This window comes from Cricetulus griseus (genome assembly GCF_003668045.3).
Source record: "Cricetulus griseus strain 17A/GY chromosome 1 unlocalized genomic scaffold, alternate assembly CriGri-PICRH-1.0 chr1_0, whole genome shotgun sequence".
Lineage (NCBI taxonomy): Eukaryota > Metazoa > Chordata > Mammalia > Rodentia > Cricetidae > Cricetulus > Cricetulus griseus.
Window position 1 is genome coordinate 71226053 of NW_023276806.1, and position 18142 is coordinate 71244194.

General features: G+C 44.5%; 1 protein-coding gene across 1 annotated transcript in view; it reads right to left on the reverse strand.

The window, feature by feature from the left end:
* The window catches only part of Dchs2 (dachsous cadherin-related 2), a 217662-nt gene extending 215773 nt beyond the window's left edge, over window positions 1-1889 (reverse strand). The window contains exon 1 of the mRNA XM_035451843.1: window positions 1-1889. This exon is cut by the window's left edge and continues 85 nt beyond it. Within this exon, the coding sequence (XP_035307734.1) occupies window positions 1-1889 (1889 nt within the window).
* Between the last annotated feature and the right edge of the window lie 16253 nt (window positions 1890-18142).

Genomic DNA, 18142 nt, shown 5'->3' on the forward strand with positions numbered 1-18142 from the left:
ACATCGTCCACAGTAATGCTCACCAGGCACGTGGCAGAAAGTGGCGGCTCTCCGAGGTCCTGGGCCACCACTCTCAGCTCCACTACCTCCTGGGTCTCTCGGTCTAGAGGTCGGATAGTGCTGATCAAACCGTTATCAGGGTTGATGCTGAAGGATGGGACATACTCTGCCTTGAGTGACAGAGCCTCAGAGTCGCAAGGATCCCAGAGTTGCAATAGCGCATATCGCAGCCTGGCGTGATCGGTGCCAGCCTGGTCAGCATCCAAAGCGCTGACCCAAACCACCGAGGTTCCTGGGACTGCTGCCTCGGACACTGAGGCCCAGTAATGCTCCTGGCTGAAGACAGGTGGCTGGTCATTGAGGTCCGAGATCCAGAGCAGCAGCGACTCCTCTGTACTCAATGGAGGTGACCCTGCATCGGTGGCCACTAGTCTTAACTCGTATAGATCGCGGCTTTCTCTGTCCAAGAGGCCCTCGACGCAAAGGAAAAATACTCCAGGAAGGCCTCCTGGCCGCAGCGCGAAGGCTCCGTTCCCACCCTCCAAGGACAGCTTGATGCTGCCTGCCCCAAGGTGTGCACCAAGCACCCCAGTAGCCTCTTCTTCTCTCTCTGGGTCATCATCTGCGTCGGACACCGAGACTCGAGCCACATAGTCTCCTAGTCTGGCTCCCTCAGAGACACGGGCCGTGCCTCCCTCAGTAAGAAAGAGCAGGTGGATGGCAGGCGGGTTGTCATTCACGTCCAGCACGTCAATGGACACGCGCACGGTGGCTACCTCTGGCTCTGCGCCCCCATCACGGGCCTGGACCACCAGCTGGTGCCAGGCCTGCGCCTCGCGATCTAAAGGTCTCTGCACCCGCACTATGCCGCTCAGCTCCTCCACCGAGAAATAGCCCGGATCGCCCGGTGGCCCGCCAGCTGCGCCCATCAAGGACACTTGCCGCTCCCGGATGCTGTAGTGTACCAAGCCATTGGGCCCCAAGTCGCGATCAGTGGCACGCACGCGACACACCTCGGAGCCCGGCTGGGCGTCCTCACGTACTGCGGCGCGGTACTCGCCCTGCTCGAAAACTGGCGGGTTGTCGTTCTCATCCAGCACACGCAGTTGTACGTACAGGCGGCCAGTGCGCCTAGGACTGCCACCGTCCCAGGCTTCAATCTGCAACTCGTGCTCTGCCACCTCCTCTCGGTCCAAACGCCTCAACAGTACCAAGTCTAGGGGTTCCAGGGGTGTTGAGGACACCGACTGAGGCGGCGACCCATAGCGCAACTGGAAGAATGGCCCTGCGGCGTCCTGGAGCAGGTCGGACACTTGCAACAAGGTGTAACCCTGGATGCTAAACAGCCCCGCGTCCGGGTCCTGGGCACCTGGCAGGCGGAAAGCAGTGCCTGGGGGGCTGAGTTCCGACACGTCCAGCTGCAGTGAATCGCGGGGAAAGTGGGGAGAGTGGTCGTTCACGTCGTTGACGCGGATCTCCACCTGCACCACCTCGCCCAACAGCGTGGCCGCCACGAAGCTGTAGTGGTCACGCTGCTCGCGATCCAGACGCCGTGCGGTGCGGATGATGCCGGTGTCCGGGTGCACGTGGAAGTCGTCCAGCAGCGGGGAGTCATCGGAGTCCTCCGACAGAAAGAAGCCGTTTCCTTCCTGCTGCTGAGCGACTGGCAACCCCGCGCGAATGTCGCCTACCAATGTGTCGGGGGGCAGCCCCTCGTCCACAGAGAGGCTGAGATTGAACACCTGGGCAGACAAGCCCGATGCAGCCAACAGCCAGGAGTGCACGAAGAACCAGAGCAGGGAGCGCGGCGTCCCGGAGCCGCAGGGCCGCCCACGGGGTGAGCCTGCCGGCTGACGCCCTTCTCCCATCCTCCGCCCAACAGGGCTCATTTCTTCCCCAGCTCTTTAGAAAGGCTCCGAATAGCTGCCAGCTTGTGGCGGGATCGCAGAACAATCCAGGAGCTTCTTCAGTATCTGAACCAGAGAAAAAAGACTTTGTTTGGCAAACAAACCAAAGGACCCAGGAGTTCCCAGGGTGACATCTGCAACTGGTGCAGACGTCCTCTGCCCGCAGCTCACGCAGGCAGGGGCTGCTCTAGCTGCCTCTGCAGCCAAGGCCACCTCTCCAGCCCCTGGATGTCTTTAAGCCAGTCCCATAGCTTTTTCTCTCTTCGTCTATTCTTTTTACATCTGTTCCTTGTTCTGCTCGGCTGGCTGTTTCCCCCTGGTAAAGTCAGGTGCATTATTTCTTTTGCCAAAAAGGAGGAAATTGTTTAAAGCGCGCATACAGGGAGGAAGGGGATCCGGCCGGGAAGGGGGTGGAGTAAGGGCGGGGAAGCCGAGAGGGCGCAGGGTGGGAGGAACGGTGGGAGGCGGCGCTGCTCCCTCAGCAGGCTGCTACGGCGGCCGTGTCCCTCCCCCCTCCCCCCCACCAAACCTCCTCCCGCGGCGGCCCCGGACCCTGTGGACTGTGCAGCGCTCCCTCCGACCCGGTATCCTACTCTTTCGTCCCCTCCCCGTGCATGATGCCGCTGGCACCAGGGCGCATTCCAACCTGCGAGTCTCGGTTCCGTAGCAGGACTGAAAGGGAGCTGGCGGGATGGACTCGCAGCCCAGGACTGTGGTGCTGATGGAGGAGGCGCAGACCGGTTGTCTGGCCAGGCTTCGCGCGTGCAGAGTGTACCGGGTCAGGGGCGAGGCCAGCAGCCTATCCGCACGCTCCCCCTCCATCCTCTGGACAGTCCTCCGGTGGGCCTGCCCTTGGCTCGGGTCTAGCAAAGAAGGTAGAGGTTATTATGATCACTTTGGGGAGCCAAACTTGTGCTCTTTATTTGGCGAGAGAATCTCATCCCCAACGGAAGGACAGATGGAGTCAAAGGCCGATGAACAGCTGGGGCCAGTTTGACTGCAAAGAAGGCGGAACTTGTAAAGGGAAAAAAAATTTTAAAAAATTAAAAAAAAAAACCCTCCAGAAAACCCAAAAAAAAAAAAAAAATCTGTGACACACATGGTGCAAAGCACGCTTTATTATTCCGCGCTACTATTCAGCGACGGGCGTCTTGTCACTCCCCTCTGCCACTGGCGGTGACGACAACGAATGGGGCTTGCCAGCCTTTTTAGGCATCCAGCGCCATCATACCTCCCAGCATATTTTATGATGATGATTTATGGGCAGATGGACTGCGTGACTTAAGCACCGGCACCTAAGCTCTACCTCCACCCCTAAAGGAAGAATGCTGCGAGGGTCTGCTGCTCAGGCAGCTTCCAAAGTAGCTTGGGGCTGAACCCAAAGACAATCCCACTCAGCCTGCGTAGTCTCTGCTTCCCCCCAGTTATCCATAATTATCGGTAGAAACTGATAAATGACTTCTAATAAAGTATGCTCCAACGAAGGCGTCTGCCCTCTTGAGAATGGCTGGCCATATGTAGAGGACGGTTTCTGCAATTTTGCATTTCGACCAGAAGAAAGAATTAATTTCCTACATACTGTTCTGTGCTAGGGGAGAGCCAAAAGCCCAACATACTGGTTCCAGGTAACCCCAGTGAATGGCCTTGTTATATTCAGTGGCCTATGCTAATGGGCAGCCATACCACCCTGCACCTCTGACAAAATAATAATAAAACCATTTTCCGAGTAGTAGATGTGCTTTATATAAATGGAGATATTGTTAAAACAAAGTCATCCTCCTCTTTATCAACGAAGTGCCTTAAGCATTAGGAGATCTGGCTTGAGACTTGGAGTCCTTTCCCACCCGATGCAAGGCAGCAGGAGTCTTACCTCCCCCGGTGCCTGTTTAAGTGGCTCTCCACCCAACTTTCAGATTGAGTTTCTAAAGCCAACCCAAGCCTTTGTAAGCCCTGTTCAGAACCTGCAGGATATCTTCTTCAGTACACTCAGACTGTTTCAGACTCCTTCCTGAATTGCCTGCCTCCCTCTCCTCTCTGCTCCTCTTAGAACCTTTGAGTGGTTGCAGCTTCCCCAGAGTGTCTAAAGGAAAAGGACGTAAAATCACCACAATCATGAACAGGAACTATCAAGCTAGAGAGGCTGGGGACATATCCTCACCAGGTGCTATATGGTCTCAGTAGAAGAGGATGTCTTGAAAACCACTTCCTCCTTGACTGTAGACAGTTATTTGCATTGTAATACTTAAATAGAACAAATAGTTATAAAGTACTCAAAACAAAATTCATAGCATCTCATGTCAACCCTTTAAGACAAGAATTAAAATGGTTAGCCCAGTCTTGAAGATGTGGAAATTGATGTCCAGGGACACTGCCAGTGATGTGACCAAAGTCACACAGGTGATGAGTAGTACAGTGGTTCCTAAGCCCCGTGGTCCTTGGAGATAGCTCTGCTCTAGGATTCATGGTCACATACTGTGCCCTCTGCTGGTTATTATCTCTGCAGTTTCCTTTAAGTGCACCGTCTTCTGATTTCCCAAGGTTAGCCGTACAGTGATATAATGTGTTTGAGAACAAGTTGGGCAAAGTGCAAAAAGAGTTACTGGGATTGACAGCATGTTAGTGGGTGTAAAGGAGACACAGAGTGGTCACAGGAAGTGACTGCTTGGGAGTGAAATTAAAAGATATTTGGAAATGGAGCTTGAGAGATGTGCAGGCTTTCTAGCATTCTGCCCGTGGGCGGACCCTCTGAGGATCACAGTGACAAGAAGCCCACTGGGACTGAAGCTACCATAGACATCAGCCATCTCTTTCTGGGAAAATGTGAGCTAATGATTATTTAGAGTTTGGGATAGTTCCATTCTATAGGTCAGGTTGGCTAGGCTGTGACCCCTTGTCATTCAGTCACACACCACTCTGGCTATCGCTGTGAAGTTATTTGGTACGTCATCAACATTTATGTCATGGAGCCTACCATCTATAATGGGGTAGTTGGTGGGCATCGTTCAATCACTTGAAGAGGGTTAACAAGTATTCTGTCTCAAGACTGTAGGATAGAAATCCCAACTGAGTTTCCAGCATGCTAACCTGCTATGCTGGTCAGCTCTCCATCACTATAATAAAATGCCTGACATAATGGACTTATCTAAAGAAATTAATTTTAGTTCATAATTTTTTGGTGTTTCAGTCCATCTTCAGCTGGTCCTGTTACTCTGGGTGAGGTAGTACTTCATGTAGGAAGTATATGGCAGAGGGAAATTTCCCAACACAGGGCCAAGAAGAGAACCAAAGAAAGAAGTGTCTGTCTAGAGTACAAGTCTCCTTCAAGACCACCCCATCAATTAGGTGAAGGGTTTTTACCACTAAGTCTTACTTGCTGAAAGCTCTACCACCTCCAAGTCAACCACCTTGGGGAAGAATCATTTCCCAAGAGCTTCTGGGAAATATTCCACATCAACACTACAGTGTTTGTATACAGATGTCAGACTTGCCAGGCTCAATAGTCATGACAACTACTTAAAACAAACAAGTAGTATTTAAGATAGATATTTAATAGCTAAGTGATTGGTAGATATATGGAAAATTGATAGTTCAATGATTAATATACAGGTTGATAGATACTTGATAGGTAGATAATTAGAAATTTAGTAGGTGGTAGATAGGCAGATGTAAATATATAGAGATATTTAGATAAATGAAATAAGAGATATTTAGGTAGAAGAAATAAGTTCTGGAGAATCCTGATTAATACAAATTTTTTAAGATGTAGAAATTACTTTATAGTTAATATTATATCCTGCATTTAATATACATAAATTTTATGTTCTTATATTCTTAAAACCAGAGTTCTAGGGCTGGGTGATGGCTCAGGTCACAAAATGCTTCCCATGGATGCATAAGGAACTGAGTTCAGATCTCACCCTGTAAAAAGCTGGCACTGTGATGTTGTAATGCAGTAATGGAGATGTGGAGACAAGAGGCTCTCTGGGGCTTGCTGGCCAGCCACTCAAGCCAAGCTTTGTGTTCCAGATTCAGTGAGACACCCTGCATCGCAAAACAAGATGGACACATTTCCCCTGCCTTGCTGCAAGACTCGGGGATCATTGCAGAAGAGGAGGCAGAAGGATGAAAGAGGCAGTAGTTTCAGAATATTGCTGCAGAGCAAGCAGTGTTTTCCAGACATGGCAGGTCCATTGCACATGAATTCTCAGCACCTGCGGCTAAAGCATGCACAAGACTTATAGAAGATCAAGCCAGTCAGCATTCCGAAATGCTGGAAGACGTGCTCGCTCACAAAGCTCTGCCCCCAGCTGATGAGCCAATGGCAGCTGATAGCTACTAGGGGAGGAAGAACCCATTCCTTTTAGGGGTGTGGCCCTTAGAGAAGTTGCTGTACTCCGGTGGATGGCCCTACACCCATGCACACAATGTCAGCACAAGTGGTTAAAGCACTCAGTGTTTAAAAAGAAAAGGGTATGTGAAGTTGAAAGGGAAATGTAAAAGAGGGTGCTGGAGGGAGTTGAAGGAAGGGAACAGGGGGATTGATTTGATCAAAACACACTGAGGGCATATATGAAATTACTGAAGAATAAATATTAATTTTTTTGAAAATTGATTCTAATTTTTAAAAAAAACGTTCTACAAAGAGAAGAAATAAGATGGGTAATGATTGAGGAATACAATCAGTGCTGACTTCTGGCCTCCACCCTGACACATGTGCACACACATCTCCACATGCACATATGTGTGAATACACATGAATGCATGCATACATATAAGTTTAAAGAGACATGTGAAATTGGAGTCATATCAGATGTAACAAATGTTGTAGGTAATCAAGTTTATCTCCATACTTACATCCCAAGCCATCAAAAAATGATAGTTTTTCCTTTTCTTTTGATTCTACATATACTTACTTACTCTAATTTTCAATCCAACAAAATATGATGAGGTCTACATAGCTTGGGTGTTTCAGGTATTAGCATGTGTTTTTCCTCTGATTCATTGGGGATATAGAAAAAACACATCAAGAAATTTATAACATTTCATTATGCTGTTGGGTAGAATGCTAACATCTTATTAAGCACATACTATAAGTTGACTCATGTTTTCAAATCTAGTGGAAGTTACAATGTAAGTTACATTCAGAGCTGTCCCCCAGAAAGTGATGTTTTGGCTTGTAATTTCTTTATTACAGTACAAAAGTTATACTGTATTTCCAGTTTGGAATTTTGTTTTTTTATTCCTGGGTTGGTGATATACAGTCAGCCACATGATTATAAAGAGCAAGCAACTTCAACTCTATCTCTATAATGGACTGCATTGTCATATTTTGGGGAATACATATATTTAATAAATTAAGTGATACGGTCAACCTATTCAGACCATTTCACTAATTTAAAACTTAGATACTTCCATTGATTAAATAAGTATTAACAATCAATGAAGCCTTTATTATGAAATATATTTTGTGATCAACAATTTTATCCAAATATAGCCTAGGTGTTATGAACACATTTAAGGTGTACAGGGTTAGCTGAGAGGAATTTTCACTTTATAGCCTTTTCAATATAGGGTGGGTTTCTCAGGATGTATTCCCATCATAAGCAAGTAGCATCTAGACTGAAGTTATCTCTGCCTTAGGGGACTGTATTGTAAGTGGGTGAGAAAAAAATCCCTGGCTAAAGAAATAGATACCTATTTCTTTCCTGCCTCCCTCTCCGCTTATAACTTTTTTCTCCTTCCCCACAATTGGTCAGGCTGACTACCTTCTCCTTATTCCCTCCACCGAGGCAATCAAACATGTTCAACCATATAGGCACCAAGAGTTGGCGTCTCTGACTCCTTTGTTGGCACACTCCTTGTCTTTCTTTCCCTGCAGCCTTTCTTTAGATGTAATACTCCACCTCCCTACTTCCCGAACCCTTTAATCATTCTGTTTCTGTTCTCTGAACTCATTCCAATTTTCCTATATGTTGGGTAAGATGTGAAAAGCAAAACCACACACCATTTTCTAACACGGTCTACACATTGCCAAAGCTCACAAGGCTAACTTCCTTCTTCAAGGAGAAATCAAAGCCAACTTGAACAGGTTCTTCATAAGTGGATATCAGAACAGGCATGACACCTGGCCCTCTGTTCCAATAAACTCACACCTTCTGAACAGGTAATTATTCCATGTAGAAAGATAAGGCAATTGCTTTTACACAAAGGGATTTTGGAATGCTCATGTCTTTCTGTAAAACAAAATAAAAGACACCCCTAACAAATGAAATTGTAATTTTTTCTATATATTGACTGCATAAAGTTATAGTAGTTGTTCCATTTCTTAGGACCAAGCAAGGTTCATTTAAATACAAACACACACACACACACACACACACACACACACACACACACACACACACACACAGAGAGAGAGAGAGAGAGAGAGAGAGAGAGAGAGAGATACTGTAGATACAGATATAGATAGTACATTATAATGATTCCAGGCAAAAGAAAGCAAAGGAAATACCCCAAACCTGCCAATCCCACAAGTATTCAGTGCGAAAAACACCTGGATTCTTCCCAAGCCACAGCTGTTCAGTTGGAAAATGCCTGGATCCCATTGAATCAAAGCAGTTAAGGGGAAAGAGCCACATCCTGCCCAGTGTCTGCTCAGAACGACACGCACACATGACTCCTATTTGATCAAGGCACAAGGCACAGTTCTTTGAGAAATAAATAAATCCTGCTGGGTTCAAGCACAGTTTTCGATTAACAAACACAGATGGGGATGTACTGGGTACAGATTCTATCTAGGAGAAACGCTTCAATACAGACATTGGGAAGGGAGACTGCTGTCACAGGTCTATGGTTATGTCAGTAACAAGATTTTTATTTTTTGTTTTCCTCGTTTGGATTTGGCAGAAGGGCTCCTTGATTCTGCTTGGCCAGATCACACAGATCTGCAGGTTTCCACCCTGATTCTTTAGGTCCAATGTAGAGAAGAAGTCAAAGCTGAGTAAGTCAGTCTTGCTTTCCTTCAGTAAAGACAACAGTGTAGTCCTTACCCAATAGGATTCTGCATGCCTTTCTGAACACATACAGTAATCTGGAACATCACAATTAATGCTTCAGTCCTCTCTTTTTACTTATTTTTGTTTGTTTGTTTTTACATAAATTTTTATTAGTCAAATGGGACATTTTCACTCTATTTTCCAAATATTTTTTAATGGTTCATGATTTGAAAATAGCACTATTGGCCCTGAAACTAATCTAAAAAGTAGACATGAGTTAAATGAGTTAAATAGTCATTGAGTTGAAGGTTTTCCTGTCTTAATGGATAAAGCAGTGGTTCTCAACCTTCCTAATGCTGTGATCCTTTAGTACAGTTCCTTATGGTGTGGTGATCCCAAAACAAAAAAAAAATTGCACTGCTATTTTCAAACTGTAATTTTGCTTATGTAAAATTGTCTTAGATGCCCCTACTCTACGCTCCTCCCCCCGAAAAAGGGTCATTTGACCCCAGAGGGGTTGTGCCCCACAGGTTGAGAACTGCTGGGATAAAGCATGTATCCATACTTAGTCCTTAAAAGATGCTTTTAAGAAAGTGATGTGCATGCTTACAAGTACTTGGTGGGTAGAGCTGGAGGATAAGGGGTTCAAGGCTATCCTCAGATAGGTAACGAGCCTGAGACCAGCCTGGGCTATGGGAGATCCTGTCCAAAAAGAGAAAGGATGGTTTCAGATGGCAGTCAAGATAATTTTGAGGAAAGAACCTGTGTTTTGAGAAGCTACAAACTTCAAGTCATAGGGCTCTGGAACCCTAAGGGTTCTACCCAAAGATTCCCACAGAAGATAAAAAATCCCTGGAGAGATGATGGCTGAAATTGCACAGATTTAGTGTTCCTTATCTCTCTTATATTGACTGCTAACTCTTTATTCCTCGTAACTGTTCATATCTCAGTGCAAGAAAAGGGGGCAGAAGAGTGAAATAGCAGAGACTTTTGGCAAGACACACTCAATGAACACTGCAGTCTTCCTGGAAGCAAGTCCAGGTCCCACAGTCAGTGAGCGCCACACTGGCCACCTGGACTGGAGTGTTTTAGCCATCAGGCTGAGCTCCAGAGGATGGACAGCAAACAGGACAGCATTGGCAGGAATTTGAGATGCAGCTTCCTGTGTCTGCAAAGGTACCAGTTTCCCCTCTTTCATCATGAGCTTCTACTTTCCCTGTAAATGCAGCTTCCACATTTTTGCTGTGTGATTTATCTTCCTAATCTTCTCTGAGGTGTCTTTTCTGGTGCATTCTCATGCCTGTTTGCTCTGCCTCACCTGTGATCTCAATATACTATTTTTTAACTCATTGCCTCTAATTCATGTATAACAGAGAAACTTAAAAATAGCATCTATGAATGTAGAGTGTAGAAGAAATTCTTTAAAGATTCAAATTCGAAAGACCTTCCAGAACACAGACGAATGACAAATGCTGGAAAGGAGCCATTGCAGAAATGATTGTGCTTTTCTGAGCAAGTGTGTTGAGCAGCCCAAGGGGAGGGGGTGGGGACAGGGAGACAGAGATACATGTGGCTTTAGAGAGCAACCACAGCTGCCACCCCTTCACTTTTGCAGGTATCCTGAGTGAAAGATTCTAGATACTCAGCCCTTCTGCAAGAGTGTCACCAGTAGCAAAGCCCATGTGAAAGCAAGGGGAAGGGTGGGATATTCTTGCCTCACTTTCCCTTACTTCTAGGTGCATCCTCACAGCCCCTGGTGGTAGGAAGAAACTGCCCTTCCCTAAGATGTTCACCCTAGTCCCTGTAATGTGTGGATGAATTCATTACCTTATGCAAAAGGGAAGATTTAGATGTGATTAAGTTAGAGAATGACACAGAGGCATGGGCTGGGCCCAGTATAGTCACACAAATTCTTACAAGTGGGAGAATCAAAATCAGAGAAGGAGATGGGACAAGCAAAACAGAGGCTGGGAAGAGGGGGGCATGAGTTCAGGGACCCAGCAGCCTCTGCGAGCTGGCAAAATGAGGAACTAGAACTTCCCACAGAGCATCCCAAAGACTGCAGCCTGCCAAGACTTTGACTGCAGCCTTCTGAGGCTTTTCTTGGACATATCTACAGAGCAGTTAAGTTGTGTTCTTTGAAGCCACTAAATGTGTGACAATTTGCTACAGCAGCCATAGGAAAGGAATGGCAGCAGCCAGCCTGCTTGTCCTCTCCCACCATGTGTGGACTGTGCTGCTGTACCCACAGTGTGCTGTTCTCTCACAGACCTGTGTGTTTTCATGGTACTGGGGTGGAATTTATCCCAGGTCTGGCTTTGCATCCAGCCAACAGTTTCCCAAGGGATCCATTCCAGCTGGAAATTTGGGCAGATTCGTTTCAGAGAATGTGTTTCTTACAATATCAAGATGAAGTTATTTGATTTAAATGCATTATCCCAAGTTTTATATTTGTAAAAATGTTACTAGAAAAATATCAGTACAAAATAGCACTCTGTTTAAAGAGCAAAAGAAATTCTGTGCAAATAAAACAGAATCGTAATTACTAAACTGTAGATGTGAGTTTAAATAAAATGGAGAGTTGGTCGCCATTGACCTGTGGGAGAGAAAAAAGTAAACAGTAAAAAACAAAGATGACTTTTAAAGCAAAGTATTTGGCTCAACAGCTGGAAAATGGGGTTCTGGTTATATTGTGGAGAGAAATAAATCCCGATTGTGGAAACAAATGTAAGTGTTACATAATGGGCCATGAAATCTCTTCAATGGAGGTCACTGGCCCAAGAGGTGAGGAATTTGCTAATGCACATACAGAATCCATTCATTTTCACATCCTTCACTCAAATGGAAATGCATTAGGGAAAGATGCATATTGTAAGACACATACACACCATAAACACATATTCACCACACACACACACACACACACACACACACACACACACACACCTTATACACACACACTATATACACAAATACCACACACACCATATACACAAATACCACACACACCATACACACATACACACCACACACACATCATACACACACACACACCACACACATACACAATCAGACACACACACACCACACCACACACACACACCAAACATCCACACTCACCACACATACCATACACACATACACACCACATACATCATACACACACACACACACACACACACACACACACACACACACACACTATCACTATGTAATTCTGAAATTTCCTTACTTTTATTTTTATTCTTCATGAGGTTGTGTTGTGTGTTGCTGGGAGTGGCACTGGTGGCTTCAGGCATGCTAGACAAGCATTCAACTGCTGGGCTCCAACTCCAACGCCTCCCCCTTGGTGCTTTTTTAAAATGCTTACCAAACCCACCAGTGTTCATAACATGGAACTTAAATGCTCCTTGTGCTACTTCATTCTAGAGTCAGTATATTCATTACTGCCTTGTAACTTCAAATGAAATGATAGTTTGGAGCTAAATATCTTTAAAGTCTTTTTCAACAGTATGATTTTACAGTTTTTCCTCAAAAGGAATATTATTTTCTCCTAAGTTTCTTTTTTCTTTCTTCCTTCCTTTCTACCTTTCTTTCTTTCAGTCTTTCTTTCTTTCTTTCTTTCTTTCTTTCTTTCTTTCTGCTTTTTTTGTGGAGTGCAGCAATGCCTTACAACTTGGAACCTTCCCCCTGGCAAGTTTGTTTAATACAAATGGTTCTCTTAAGAGCATCCTGATTTTCTTTCTTGCCCCTCAGTTATTAGTTCTAAACTCCAAACATGTCTTTCTAATCAAAATCAGCAATTACTCCAAGTGTTGCCATACTCTTGGGATTGGTGTCTGTGGATTTTCACATTCAGAACCTGGGAACACCAAATATTCTCAGAGGGTAAACCACTCTGAGTCAATTTCAGACAGCATTTTATGTCCCCTGTCAAAGGCACCTTCAAAAGCTCCTTCCTATCCCCATTGCTAAGTTTGTTCAAGGCATGTAAAACCAGTGTGCTAAGAATGGTGGGTAAGCTAATATGGCTTTGCTTTCAACAATTATGCAGCACCACACATTTCTCCGAGTCCTGCCTGTAAAACAGGATGGACAGTTAACTCTCAGGGCTGAGGAGTCACTAATAAATGGCGCTAACCCCACAGAGATGCAAAACAATAGCAATCACTCATCAGTCCCTGAGAGGTGACAGTTTCCAATTGCCCATTTTCCAGAGACACTCTCCTCATTACCAAGAGAAAGCAGACCAGTTAACTCAGCCAAGATCTATAGCTTGCTGCAGTGATCTCATCGGTCTGTGTCCCCGACGAGGACTCAAGCAGGTGGTGCAGAGAGCAGCAAGCTGACATATGGAGACGTATTGCCAAGCATACTGATCCACTCGGCCAGCTAATTTCCCTTCCATTTTGAAAAGAGCAATTATTTTAAATTGCCATAAATCGAAATGACGCTGTTCTTGCCACTAAAATATAACTAGTCTATACACTATACTATAAATGAGCATCTCCTGACATTTTGATCTAAAAAAAAAAAAAGGAAAAGAAATTGTATGAGAGAAACAGAGCACAGCCCCTTCAGTTGGAATTAAGATGGTAGCAAAGATCAAGGCTTCATGGTATCAAGGTGTATAGACTTCACACTGTTCTGGAAGCCCTTTGATTACATACCGAACTATCTTTGTAATTTTTTAAAATCCATCTAATTCTGTCAAAACTTCTGTTTTATATGAAGGGAATATGTTCTGGGTCCCAAAAGAAGGAAGTTGGAAAATAAGGGTGTGGCATGGGGAACACTAAGAAATTCTTTCCCAGTGCCACATGTTTGTGTGAAGCAAACAACAGAACAGAAAGCCAGTTTTGAGGCCAAAGAAAATCTACCTGCCGACCTTTTCCAAGAACCAGAATAAGGGCTGGTTCAATCAAATAGTCTTCATAAATGAAACATATCCAGAATTCCAAATACAGAGTTCTAAAGGGAAAATTAGTATTCGGTTTAGTTAGTAGCCCTGGAGGGAAATGGGACATTGATTTATGAAGCTGAGCAAAATTATGACCAGAAGGAACATTAAGAATATGTTGTCAGAAGTGAGCTTTGGCTGTTAATTTAGACTGTGGTTCTGGTACATTCCAGGGCCTTGGTTTCAACTCACAAGGTCCTAGAGACCACACTCTAGTTAAATTTAGAAAGGTTTATATTTGGCCTTGGGCTATGAAATTGACAGAGAGATGTAACAGTTAAAGACAAACAATGCCCCTCTTCTTTTGTACAGATAGACAAGTTGCCTGGTCTGTGGGGATGCAACTATTCTTCCCCCTCCCGCCCCTGTGGATGAGCGCGCACGTGAGCACACACACACACACACACACATACAGAGGAAGACCATGGGCTTCCCTGGGGAGTGTAAACATTTTTTGTCTTTCATTTAAGATGTCTGATGTGGGGGAGACCACACAACACCTCCTTTAACTAGATGTGTTGGGAATCCATAGAATAAACTGGTAGGAAAGGATCCCCAGCCCAAAGAGTCACAGTCTAGTAAGGAGGTAGACGACTAAACAATGAATGCATCGTGAGATAAATGATGGAATAATAAGGTGGGGGGTCTCCTGGAGCTCAGGGGATGCTTCATTTTTATTCAGATCCCATCTCACCAAGGCAACTCTTGCTTTACCCATCTCTTAGCAACCGATCTTTACATCTTTGCTTCCTGGTGCTTCCTACACACCATTCTCCCCAACATTTCATGTCCTGGTCAATTTTATTCACTTCTTTTTGTCTAGTGCCCCCAGCAACGTTGACAAATTTATGGACTAATATAAATTAATACAACCTCTGAACCTAGTTGGAACCAATACTGAATATGTTCTTTGGTGAACAAATCTCTTTCTTTGAGTTGTTCTGTTGTTAGTGGTTTGCTTGTTTTGTTTTGTTTTTCTGAGACAGGGTTTCTCTGAGTACTTCAGGCTGTCCTGGAACTCACTTTGTGGACCATACTGGCCTTGAACTTGGAGATCTGCCTGCCTCTGTCTTCCAACTTGTGGGATCAAAGACCAAAGGCATGTGCCACCACTGCCCAGTCCCTTTCCTTGATTTGCAAGTACCTTCTCACCAGAACACTATTCCCTGAAGCAAGCACTCTGCTTCTCCTGTTGGATTTTTCCTATAAGGGCTTCACTGAGTTTCCAGAATATGTAGGGTCTTGGGCACAAGCTGGTCTACATTGTATCTGACTGCTACAGTCCCTCATCTACATGTTTCTCTGATACTATTATTTGAGGAGAGAAACTGTTCCCACTATTGACACCGTCTCTGCACTTTCCCGTTTACAGCCTTAGTTTTCTATCTAGACTATACTAGTAACCAAATCTGATTTTAGGTCATATACCCACTTTCTCCTCCAAATGCTAAGTTATTCTTACCTGATGGCCAGTCCTCTCCAAATAATAATTGGAATTGAATCTAACAGGTACGGCACCCCAGGCTCCAATATCACTTTCTCCCTGAAACATGAGTTCTTTATATGACATAGTTCACTAAGTTAGAATAATATAACTATTCATCTAGTCAACTTCTTCCTCCTCCTCTTTTTCCTCCCTCTCTTTCTAAACTCAAAATAATCAGTGAGCTCTACATTTACCACTTTTAAATACAGCTCTCTTCTCCATCCCTCTTTAATCTTGTGTTAAAGATATTGAAGCCATTGGAAACACGTCTTGAGATCTAAGCTGGTTTGCCTCTGAGAGCTGAATGTGCTCCTTTCCCACAGTGTCAGCCTATAAAACACTAACACAGTCATCCTTTTTAAGTACAGTTAATTATCCTCACCACCACTACCTCCCCATGTAAAAGCCCCACTGGGAGTCAAAATCAAATCTAGTCCAGTGTGCAGTTGTCTTCAGTACATAACCCCAGCTCACTTCCCAGACTCCTCTCATCTCCCTTATTTCCTCTCAAGACTTTCAACATCTTCATCTTTAGAGTTCAAGAAAAGGTCACTGAACTATAACCTTTTAAATGTATCCTATACCCTGGTACAAGTTCCACCTCCAAATGTGCTGAAAAAAGGAAACATCTAGTTTACCCATGCTTGCTGCTTAGCTCACACTCACACACTTGGGGCTCCTGTGCAGCACACACTTGAGATTCCTATGCAGCCTATACTATGGCTGACCTGCAGAAACTGAGTCCCATTCCTTTTGAGTTACTAAGCAGTGATGCTTGGAACACTGACATCTTGTGGCCATAAAAGAAAGTGACTCACAAAGCCGCCCTCTACGTTGTTCTTTTAGAGACACTGAAAAGTCAAGTTCCTCACTATTCCCTTTGCCCGGGTCTTAATTATAAGAAGTTATGAAACTTTACTTTTTAGTTCTTTCTATTGTAGAGATCTGTGGATCTTCCTCATCCAAGATCTCAGTGGTCCAGAAAAGTCTTTAGATTTCATATTTTAAAGAGTGCTGTGTGCTGTCAGCCCTAAGAGAGAAATAACTGGTCCTACCACTGACCATGGCATGGCCCACAGAGGTCCTCTGCACCAATTACTAGAAAAATGATGAATACTTGGACTATAGGCATGGTGACAAGTTTAAAGCTGGAGGAAGATATAGCATTTCTGAAAGAAGTCATTGGATGGTGAGATGTCAAATGCATCTTTAAATTTCTTGCTTCTCAACTCGCAATAGGGTCAGTGCCATCAACGTCACCAAGTTGGAAATACAGTAGATGAGAAAGAGTCCAATGAGACTTGGGAGCCATCCCCTTGACTTGCCTACTCTAACATTGTCTTCCAGGGTCTTAGTGCTTGTGAAAAGCAGGACAAACAGAGGTGGGATGTTCCCTGGACAAACTGCTTAGCACACTGCCTCCATCACGCAGTACTCAAGTCCTGATGTGATGGCTTCCCCTCTCAGGATCTGTGTGAGCCTCTAATGTTCTACCTGTAGGGTAAGCTTGTGGACATATTTATCCACACTCTCAGGGGTGGAGCGGATAATCCAGGCCTTTCTGGGGTGGACTCTGGAGACAGCTTAAATCTCCGTCTTTGGACAGTCTGTATACAGAATGGAATAAAGAGCATTCTCTTCAACTAGGCACACGGGTGCAATGGACACCATATCCGAATAGCTAAGAAGGGGAAACAGCCTGAGGATCGAAGGTCAGCTGCGGAATGTGTAAGATTGAGGAATTGTCAGGGGTGTTATGGGATCGGTCCTGTTCCGCTACTAAATTTGAAGAGAAGCATCCGACCATAATCTCTGCATTCATTTTCTTTGCATGCCTTCAAGGATAATGATTTTTTTTTGCAAATATCACCTTATAGAACAATTCTAATATAGAAATGATTTTTTGTCTGAGAGCATAAAGATTTTTGCTCACACAAAATGAAGCAAATTTAGAGAAACATGGGAAATGTCATAAATCAAAACTGCATTAATACTTATTGAGCATAGCTTAACCTAAACTTCCATAAACAGGATGGGAATGTTGTGTTACATATACACAATTGAATAAAGTCACTGAACTAAACGTCCATTCTGTAATAAAGTATTTAGTGTCTCATGAGATTTATTGAACACTTATATTAAAAATGGTAGACCAGGTTAACCACAAGGCTTGGTCCTTCCTCCTTATGGTCATGTCTATGACTGACGAGAGCAGCTCACTGCCATTGCCCAGCATTGGGAGAGAGGCTGGCCTTGAACTAAAATGTTATTGCCTCCTCCTCAAGAGTGTTGGTGTTAGAGGTGTGCCTTACACACCCAGCTTTAGAATTCAAAGTATTCACAAAATAAACAAATAGAAAATACCTGCCACTTGACAGCAGAGACATGCTGTGAGAATTCAGGAGGCACAGAATGTAATCACAGGAGCTGAGTTGGTTCCCAGTGTTACAGGGATGTGATCTATGGCATGCTGGTGTGCATACAGTCCATCTTTTCCAAAGTCCTGCAGTGTAGTGCCAGGCTATATTTTTTAGATAGGTTTGGAAAGAAAAATGTAAGTACAGAGAGGTGGCATGATCAACAATAGAATGAGGCCCATTCCCAAAAAGAATTTTAAAAAAAAGCAAGTGGGCCGGGCGTTAGTGGCGCATGCCTTTAATCCTAGCAGAGGCAGGTGGATCTCTGTGAGTTCGAGACCAGCCTGGTCTCCAGAGCAAGTGCCAGGATAAGCTCCAAAGCTACACAGAGAAACCCTGTCTGAAAAAAAAAAAAAAGGCAAACTCATAAATTCTCT